Raw genomic sequence first — 10,677 nt, 5'->3', positions numbered from 1 at the left:
TTTACATGGCCTTGGAAAAGTTGTTGTCATTAACATAATTTGTAGGAATCTGGAAATTTAAGGCAAGAAAGTAATTCTGCCCATAAATAGCCAACAGGAAACAATGTGGAAAAAACTGGTCCGACTAGAACAACCAGGTATACTTGAGTAATTCAGAGAATCGGAAATATAAAGTGACTGAGTCATTCTGAATTTATGTTATACTTAGAACCACCCAGAATGTATTGTGAAAGTTTCTCTCAACGGTATACATATAAATATATATTATCATTGCATTATTAACTAGGTTTAAGAAACGGTAGTAATGATTCACTTATTATATGGTAGGAAGAGTAGTTATCCAATAACAAAAAACAGTATTTTAATTTATAATTACCCACCCTATAGATTGTAACTGATAAAGAGAGTAACTAACTCGTAGTAGAAAAATATCATTCTATTTACATCCTTTTAAGGTTAATGATATTTGATGATCTTTCAGCCAGTACTGACGTGAGATGACCAACAAACGACTGATCATCATGAAATACACATTCAAGAGTTAAAATTATATGACACCGTACTATCCAGTAATTAAAGAGTTGATATTATAGAGAATACATGTGACATGATAAATCTGATTGGTATTTGATGTTACGTAATAATGTACAACAGTGTATTAAATCCAACTATACTACCTGAGGAATTAATTGATTTAGAAGTGAAATATTGTTGCAATAGGTAAATAGGTAAATATAACGTTGAGAAACATCATAGCGATCGTAATTCAGTCTATAGTAATGTGTAATTTTTTATATTTTAACGATTCTTGTTGTTTCGTTATAGACCAGGTAATTACTATTTATCTCTTATAATTACTTACTGGCAAGATGACAACAATTCCCAAATGTTCGTAATAAACATTTCTTAAAGTAAGTATTGAATAACAAGAATGGTAAGACTTCTAGATGCGTATTAAGATCATAGAACTTTGAGGTGGTGGGGAAGATTTGTAGTTCAGGTGAATGATTTTGATGGAAGAAAACACAAACAACTGCGTGATCAATCTGTCAAAACAACCACTAACAAATACAGAAGAACACCTGCTCCAAAAGGGATTAACCTACAATACAAGCGACGCCTCAAAACTGGAGTTCTTCGCAGCACTAGAGTCATCACTCAAAACTTCCGGGATCAGTGAAGAAACACAACAGGAAATAAGGCAAACTATAGTACCGATGACTCAACAGGTGAAAGAAAACAACCAACCGACTCCACAAGAACAAAAGGCTTTGAAAGAACTCAGAAATAGAATGGATATTGTCATAATACCAGCCTATAATTAATAATATGAAATTGTTATCACTCAAATTTTATACAAATTGTCGTTGATTTTGTCTCTGTTATTGGTGCTTTGTTTTTTTTACGTTATCCACTGCCTGCACACGTTCCGGATAATTATAGGTTCATCATTGAGTTAGTTCTCCTAATAATTGATATTTATAGTCACCTATAAATTAGTTATACACTTAAAAAAACAGTTGCTCATGAATACTCTATCGTAAATTTAAGGATTTTCATGATGCAGTATCATCTCCGTTGCAATCCTGTCATTGTTTTCTGATGCCTTTTACTTATCTAGTTATACGAAAGATCGTTTTATGATGATGAACCTATAATTATCCGGAACGTGTGCAGGCAGTGGATAACGTAAAAAAACAAAGCACCAATAACAGAGACAAAAATCAACGACAATTTGTATAAAATTTGAGTGATAACAATTTCATATTATTAATTATAGGCTGGTATTATGACAATATCCATTCTATTTCTGAGTTCTTTCAAAGCCTTTTGTTCTTGTGGAGTCGGTTGGTTGTTTTCTTTCACCTGTTGAGTCATCGGTACTATAGTTTGCCTTATTTCCTGTTGTGTTTCTTCACTGATCCCGGAAGTTTTGAGTGATGACTCTAGTGCTGCGAAGAACTCCAGTTTTGAGGCGTCGCTTGTATTGTAGGTTAATCCCTTTTGGAGCAGGTGTTCTTCTGTATTTGTTAGTGGTTGTTTTGACAGATTGATCACGCAGTTGTTTGTGTTTTCTTCCATCACTTCAACATGTCATGAGGTCCTGGGCCACAAGAAGCACCATGACAAGGAATGGATCACTGTTGATTCACTGGATAAGATTCAAGAAAGGAGGAACAAGAAGGCAGCAATCAATACCAGCCGAACAAGAGCAGAAAAAGCCAAGACACAAGCTGAATACACAGAAGTAAACAAGCAAGTGAAGAGGAGCATCAGAACCGACAAACGTAAATATGTGGAAGATTTAGCAACGACGGCGGAAAAGGCTGCAAGAGAAGGAAACATGAGACAACTGTATGACATAACAAAGAAACTCTCTGAAAATCACCGTAAACCGGAGCGACCAGTGAAAAGCAAGGAAGGAGAGGTAATCACCAACATTGAAGAACAACGAAACAGGTGGGTAGAACACTTCAAAGAACTCTTGAATCGACCAGCCACATTGAACCCACACAACATCGAAGCAGCACCCAGGGACCTCCCAATCGATGTTGGCCCACCAACAATTGAAGAAATCAGCATGGCCATCAGGCGAATCAAGAGTGACAAAGCAGCTGGACCAGACAACATTCCAGTAGAGGCACTAAAAGCAGATGTAGCGGCAACTGCAAGGATACTCCACATTCTCTCCAGCAAGATTTGGGATGAGGAACAAGTACCAACAGACTGAAAAGAAGGATACCTAATCAAGAAATCAAGGAAAGGCGATCTCAGCAAGTGTGAGAACTACAAAGTTATTACTCTTCTCTCAATACCAAGAAAGATCTTCAACAGGGTGTTGTTAAACAGAATGAAGGACTCCATAAACTCTCGACTGAAAGATACTCCACATTCTATTCGGCAGAATTTCGGATGAAGTACAAAGGCCACCAAAAAATTGGAAAGAAGGACACCTCATCAAGATACCAAAGAAAGGAGATCTGAGCAATTGTGAGAACTACATAGCAACACACTACTGTCAGTATCGGCAAAGGTTTTCATCTGAATGTTGCTCAACCGGATGATAGACGCAGTAGACGCCGAACTTCGAGATCAACAGGATGGATTCTGTAAGGATCGATCGTCTACTGACCAAATCGCAACGCTACGGATCATTGTGGACCCATCAATTGAATGGAATTCATCACTCTACATCAACTTCATTTACTACGGGAAAGCATTCGATGGCGTGGACAAGGCAACACTATAAAAGCTTTTTCGACACTCCGGCGTGTCCGAGAAGATAGTCAACACCATATGGAATTCCTATGATGGATTAAACTGCAAAATCGTGCATGGAGAACAGCTCACAGACTCTTTAAAAGCAAATACCGGTGCCAGGCAAGGTTGCATGCTATTACCCTCTCTCTTTCTCCCTGTGTTCGACTGGATCATGAAGACGTCAATATCTGAAGGGTAGCACGGAATACAATAGACAGCTAGGATGCAGCTGGACAATCTGAACTTCGCAGAAATTCTGACTCTTCTATCGCACGCACAACAGCAAATGCATTAGACGCCGGCTAGTGTAGAACAGTTGCAGCAGCAGTAGGTATCAACATACACAAACAGAAAAGCAAGATTCTCCGATACATCACAACATACATCAATCAAATCACACTTGACCGAGAAGCTTTCCATGATGTAAAAACATCTACATATCTGGGCAGGATCATTCATGAGCACGATGGATTTGATACAAATGTGAAGTCATGGATCGGCAAAGCAAGAGCAGCATATCTACAACTGAAGAACATCTGCAACTCAAAACAACTCCCAACCAACACCAAGGTCAGAATTTTCAATACAAATGTCAAGACAGTTCTACTGTATGTGGCGGAAACTTGGAGAATTACGAAAGTCATCATCCAGAAGATACAAGTGTTTATTAACAGCTGCCTGTGCAAAATACTTAGAACCCGTTGATCAGACACTATTAGCAACAACCTACTGTGGGAGAGAACAAACTAGATCATAGCGGAGGGAGAAATCAGGAAGAAGCTCTGGGAGTGGATGGAATCTACATTGATGAAAACACCCAACTGAGTAAGTGAGTAAGTAAGTAATTAAGCAAGTAAGTAAGTGGTTATTACTACTCGTTAACAATTCTCAATGATTATTATTTATTTGTTAATATGATCTTTACATTTATCATTTATCGTCATATCTGTCAAGGGATAATTACCTCCCATATTTCCGATCCATAAATTATTTCCATCTAAAAATTCTTCTCCAACACCTTGATCATTACTCAACTTTTTTTAATCATTGATATCTCTGATCATCTTTTGATGTAATCTCATATGTTTACGAAATAAGCATAACTAGGAATGTAAAGCTTACATAAATTATTTCATCGAAAAGAGAAATTTCCTCACCGAATTTTCTTTAATTTTATTCAAATTTGTTTCATTATTGTGATATGATTTCGGCTAATCAATTTTATTAACCGTATCATCAATTATAATCAAAGATAGATAGTGGCAAGCAGTAGAATCCAAGACGCGCGTTTCCTCATTTTTCAGAATCGTTAAATCGATGTAGCTGCATTCCACAGTTTATATTCATTCTAGAACTCGAAACCAGTATCGTTCACTCCAAACTCCACCACGTTATCCACTTGGCTATTGAGTCCAGATAGCTACTAGTTTATGCAATGGAGTGAAGTATAAATCCACTTCAAATTATTTAATTGAATCTTGCCATTAATGTTTAGGACTGCAACTAATCAATCTCTTATTGAAATATGTGCATTGTGTGCGGATTGCCTCGATATTGCCTTAAGTCATAGGTATTATAAAAAAAGATGGATAGTGACTAGCAATAGGATCGAGCACTCTCTAACAATATTCTATAAATTGAATCTTAAAAATAACCCAAAATATAATAAGGATTCCACATTAGCAAAATATTACAAAATTCCAGGTCTCATCATCATCCTAAACACGATCAAAGAATGTTTGTAAATTTCATTTATGTGTTTATTTACTCTGGTAATTAATCACATGTTGTAAATGAGTGCAAGATAATGTACTGCATCATGTTATATTGATTAGTTTTATAGATGTATATAGAAAGTCGGTGTTTAAAACGAATTTTGTTTTTGTGTTCTTTTATAATATTCGGAAAAAAAAACAATTTGAAATTGAGCCATATTAAAATATATTTTTTGTCTTTTTTCTTTCTTTCTTTTGAGATCTCTTTGTTTTTCAGATCAGTAATTAATGAAGGGTAGAAATGATTTTCGATTTTCATTGTTGCAGTTAAATAATGTAATTAAAATCGTAAGATATAAATTTAAATATAGAAGAAATTGGTGTAAATGTTGAAACTTTATAACTTACTCATTCAATTTTTTTATTGAATGAATTGAACATAGGATGATATCAGGTCATAAAATTATTCAAGTTGAGTTATCTTTTAAGATAACCTACTAATTTTGTCTTAGTTCTAGCGAGAATTACGATACGACAATAATCACATCATGTAGAAAGAAACTAAAGTATTTTTAATTTAAATAAACTTTTATAAACTTTATTTTATTTTCATTGCCTAAAACTAAGTAACTTGGCACTTAGATATTACTTCAATACTCATTTTTCATTGTAAAATGTTTGTTTCTCTCAAGTTGTTCGAAATATCTAATTCACTTTTGGGTGTATAACATAGGGAAGTGTCAGGAACAAACATATATACAACTCAATAATCTATTGTATTATTAGTCAACGCAGTTAAATCAATTGACATTGTAAATTTTATATAAGCATTTACCTATTGATTAATTCATATAAATTACTGCCTAGTTAATTAAACTTAATTATGCCTTTTGACCAGATAAGTAAATTGTAGTTAACTCAGTGTAATTTCTATGTAGTTTTTATAGACAGTAGTTATATCTACTGAGAAGTTACTTTGTTAAGCTAAAAAATGTTCATCTGCAGTCTTACTTTCTTTCTCGCGTCATGCATTATCAGTCTTTATCCTGTTTATACACTAACAAGTTGTACCCGCTGTTAAAGTAAGTGGTGGGTAGCAGTTTCTCAGCAGTTGTGAAAAGTAACCGTGCAACTAATTTATCAGGTCACAACAGAAAAATTACAAGTGTTTTTGGTAAATATTCTGGAAATCTAAGACCTTAACCCATGCTTCAGCTGTTTCTCATGTGTTTTTTCTACTATCACTCCTTCACCATTCCTGGGGCTAGGGGACCCATTTTAAATAGATATGCGGGACTAACCGTTACATCAAAACATTCAGCTCATTGATGAATTCCATTTATACACTAGACATGGTGCGGTTACGGAATAGATGAAAATTTCTCAAATTAATACTATTCACCTCATTCTTAAGTACCATTTCTTCAACATTAAACTGCATAGAAATTTAGAAAATGTCAGGATTAATAACATTTGTGTTAGCTGTCTCATCCAAACTTGATTTTAATTCCTGCCAAGTGGTAGAGTCATGGATTTGCACTGTTGTAAACTATGAAAATAGAATGAAATGATTGTCCATCTCGTTCTAGTTTTTCAGTGTTCTTTTAAGTGCTATTAATTTGAAATGATAATTAATAAAAATATTGGAAAATCTCCATAAGTTCATAGTCTTCAACATACTTATGGTATACAATAAAATACATGTGAATATATTTGTTTACAGTTCGTTAGTAATATTTATCATGAATAAACTTAATAACTGAGTTTTAATTAGGAAGAAAACTTAAAGCTTCAATGCTTTCTAATTTTCTTTAATACTTTATTTAATACCAATCGCACAATTACTTACTTACGCATGTTACTCCTGGTGGAGGAGTATAGGCCACCCACCAGCATTCTCCATACAGCCCTGTCCTGGGAAATCTTTTCCAGCTCTTTCCAGTTATTATTCATCCTTTTCATATCTGATTCTATTTCCCGACGTAATGTGTTCTTTGGCCTTTCTCTTTTCCGCTTCCCTTCACAATTCCAAGTTAGGGCTTGCCTCGTGATGCAGTTTGATGATTTGCGTAATATATATTCTATCCATTTTCATTGTCTTTTTCTAAGTTCCTCTTCAGCTGGAAGCTGATTTGTTCTCTCCCATAGAAAGCTGTTACTGATGGTATCCGGCCAATGGATGTTGAGTATCTTGCGTAGACTATTTATAAATACTTGTATCTTCTTGAAATCTCACAATAGTAATCACTATTTTCAAATGAAACTAATCTTTACAATAATACTTCATTGAATAATTACTGAATATTTGTAATAATCTATATCTTTCTATCATACGATAAATTCTACCAAAATGAAATCATTTACTATTAGGATGTATGAAAAGGTATCATTCATTCATTTTAATTTAAAGTCTTAGGACAGTTTCTAATTTTGTATAAACGATAATTCGTTCACATGATTTTGTTTTACATGAAATTACTTTGATTAAGAAAAAAATGTGTAAAAACCAGTGTATAAATACTTTACGTTTTGTTAAGGATTTGGGACGAAATTTCACCGTTAGATTCTCATTATTTATTGTCATTTCTTACAAAAATATTAAATATATATTCCAAGTAACAAATTGAGATAGTTTGAAAAAATTAAAGACAAATGTCATATCACGCCTTAAGAAGAAAATCAATATTTTATAATTCAATTACCAAACAGACAATTCATTCGTATTACCTTGGTAACGAGGGATCAAAGTAACTAAATATCTCGAAATATTGTGAAGCTTCGAAATTGTTTAATTGTAATGTTCAGGAATATTTGAATTATAGTATGAACTAAGAATCCCAGAAATAACGCAATCGGATCAAGAAGTACTAGATAACCACAAACGAATGTACTGTATTTGGAATTCGAAATCAAGCATTCAACAAATACAAAGGTATCATTAGTTCATTCAAACACCACATTCGTCACAGCTAAAACTGGAGTCTAGGTGTCTGTAATCAATTGTACGTCTTCTTCTTAAGTTCATCCTGTGTCTGTCCGACATTGTATTGGATAAAAACTCTATTATCTAGAATGCACTCATTGGTATTAGAATTAACAACCGAAATCGGAACAGACTCACCTGCTTCCTGGGATTGTGTAATCAGCATGTCGGTTGTGTACTAAAACCGCTGCTACCTAGAATTTGAACCATAGACTTTTAGACTATCCTCCCCCACGAAATAATGTTGGATCTTTATATCTCCAAGTTATGAATACTGTGACTTCATTTAAAACATACTTCTCACATTGGTTAGAGTAAACATTAGAAGTTACTTCGTGACAAGGATAAACAGCAGTTGATATGAAATCATCCGAATTGTAATGAAAATCGAGCTCATTTAGTACTTGTGCTTCGTATTGAACAAGTTCCCCACAAGAAATAAATGCACTATTTGGTATAACATCAAGATTTGACTCTTCTGAAATAGTTTGCTCGAATTTATTAAGAATGTCATTGCAGAGTAAAGGATCATTAGAAAAATCAGCATCTATCAAGACTCCGTCAGGCTTTCGATCATGATTAGGTTCACTCAACATATTTTCCTCAGATTTTCAAGGAATTTCATCAGAAATAGGTGAATCATTAGGAAAAATCATATCTGGTACAATAACATGAGAAATCTGATTAGTTGATTGATTAGAAACTGTTGTCTCACAAAGATTCTGAGTTTCACTTAACTCTGAACTGCTATATGACTCTACACTGTCTTTTGAAATCGTTGATAAAGATAAATGATCACTATAAATACTCAGCTTAATAGAATCAGAATTACAATACTTAATATTCGTTGCAGCAAGATGAACAGTAGCATTACAAACTGACTGAATATGTCCAATATCAACACATTTAAAGCACTTACAATTATGAAATTTACATGGATTAAAAGAGTGGAACTTGCCACAGGACAAGCATTGACCAAACTTGTGCCCATTTTCGTGAACTGCATTGCAACTCCTCAATGAATTATCTGCATAACCTTTAGTATGCACTGAGTTGGGATGACGTAATGCAGTTTAATTTTTTATATCCCCATGAATCATTTTACGAAATCTTCCTCCTTTACCACATTCGAAGTTTGTATACTTAACATAGTCTAGCAGTAGACCCCTCAGAGTTGTATAAGAAAGCGTAATGGGCTTTTCCAGTAAAGCCAGATGTTAGGGATGCAGAGGAATATACCAATAATTATCATGTTAAGTCTAATGGTGTCCTTGGACTTTGAATGGACATTCTCTATTGGCCAATATTTGTTTCACTTGTTAAATATTGTACAAATGTTGTTTTCTATTTTATGGTACGATGTGGTTTGTTTGATTGGTATATAAACAGAGTATGTCTGAAATATAATTATTCATATCTCAGAGGCTGTGACTTGTGTTCTGAACTCAACTGGCTGGGCTAGACAGGGAAGCAGGACTAATCAGGACTCTAGGCCGTTCGTGCGTGTTTTACGTGTCACTGATTCGATCTATAATACACTGCTCTCTAATCTTTTCAGTCAAGGACGCAACAATTGGCACGGGGTAAAAATCGACCCAAGTTCAACTCACAACACTGTCTTAAGTCATAAGCATTTTAAGCAAAAATGGATAGTTGAAGGACATCTGACGAGTCTCAAATAAGACGAAACACGCATCCTGGATTCCACTGCTAGCCACTATCTCTCTTTGCTTATAATACTTGTGAATTAAGGCGATACAGAGGCAATCCTCACAGGATGCACATATGTCAATTAAGAGATTGATCAATTGTAGTTCTAAACATGAATAGGAAGACTTAAGTAAATAATACCAAGTGAATTTACTATCTATTTAGATTAGATGTATTAAACAAGTGAATAGAATTAATTATTAATTAACGCATAAATACTATTACATTTTAATTAACATTTCAAAAAGAAATACTTCCAAAGACTATGTGCAATATGAAATCACCTTTATTATTATGTTTGGTTTCTCACACCATAGCACTTTTAAATTAATACAAAAGTTTAGCAAGTATAAATAGTCTGATAGGTAAGTATGAAAGTTTACACACATATCAATAATAAATTCTATTAAAGTACAAAAGGTTATTTTTACTATTTACAATATTTAAATATAAATGGAATAACTTCATTACTAAGACTAGCAATATGAACTGATGTAATAAACATCTGATAATTTCAAACTATTTTTATCTTAAACACAAATGATTATCAGTGAATATTGAATCTATGAATTGGTAAATATTGCATACATAAGATATTTCAATTCTGTTAAGTTATAGACTAAAATGAAGATTGTTATTAGTATAATAAGGAATTGTATCTTGAAGTGGATTTTAGTTAATAGATGTATTTATAAATACAGAATGCATCATATTTTGTAGTAGTTTGATCGGTTTTTATCATGAAACACTTGTTAAATATTTAATGTTATCTGTTGTGAATTTAAGCCCGCCTAGTTATCACGTGACTTATTCGACAATCGGAATACGAATTATATAATATACGACTTATACGCTAAACACTGTGCCAAACCAATGACGTTCGAACGGTATGAGCAGCTCAGCATGCTTATTGGTCCTTTGTTCGCCTAGCCCGGTCACTTGAGTCCAGAAAGCCAATAACAGGTTCCAATTTGCGAATCATTTATTTCAAACATCTTGGTTCATATA

At 33.8% G+C, this 10,677-nt stretch overlaps 1 protein-coding gene across 1 annotated transcript; it reads right to left on the bottom strand.

The window, feature by feature from the left end:
* Positions 1-7,704: 7,704 nt before the first annotated feature.
* Positions 7,705-10,108, bottom strand: MS3_00005474 (uncharacterized protein). Its single transcript, XM_051213544.1, has one exon. The coding sequence runs from the start codon at positions 8,553-8,555 to the stop codon at positions 8,181-8,183; it is 375 nt and encodes a 124-aa protein (XP_051069535.1). The 5' UTR covers positions 8,556-10,108; the 3' UTR covers positions 7,705-8,180.
* Between the last annotated feature and the right edge of the window lie 569 nt (positions 10,109-10,677).

The sequence above is a fragment of the Schistosoma haematobium genome, chromosome 3 (genome assembly GCF_000699445.3).
Source record: "Schistosoma haematobium chromosome 3, whole genome shotgun sequence".
NCBI classification, from domain to species: domain Eukaryota; kingdom Metazoa; phylum Platyhelminthes; class Trematoda; order Strigeidida; family Schistosomatidae; genus Schistosoma; species Schistosoma haematobium.
The sequence above is the reverse complement of the archived record's forward strand: the minus strand, read 5'-3'. Positions and strand labels throughout refer to the sequence as shown.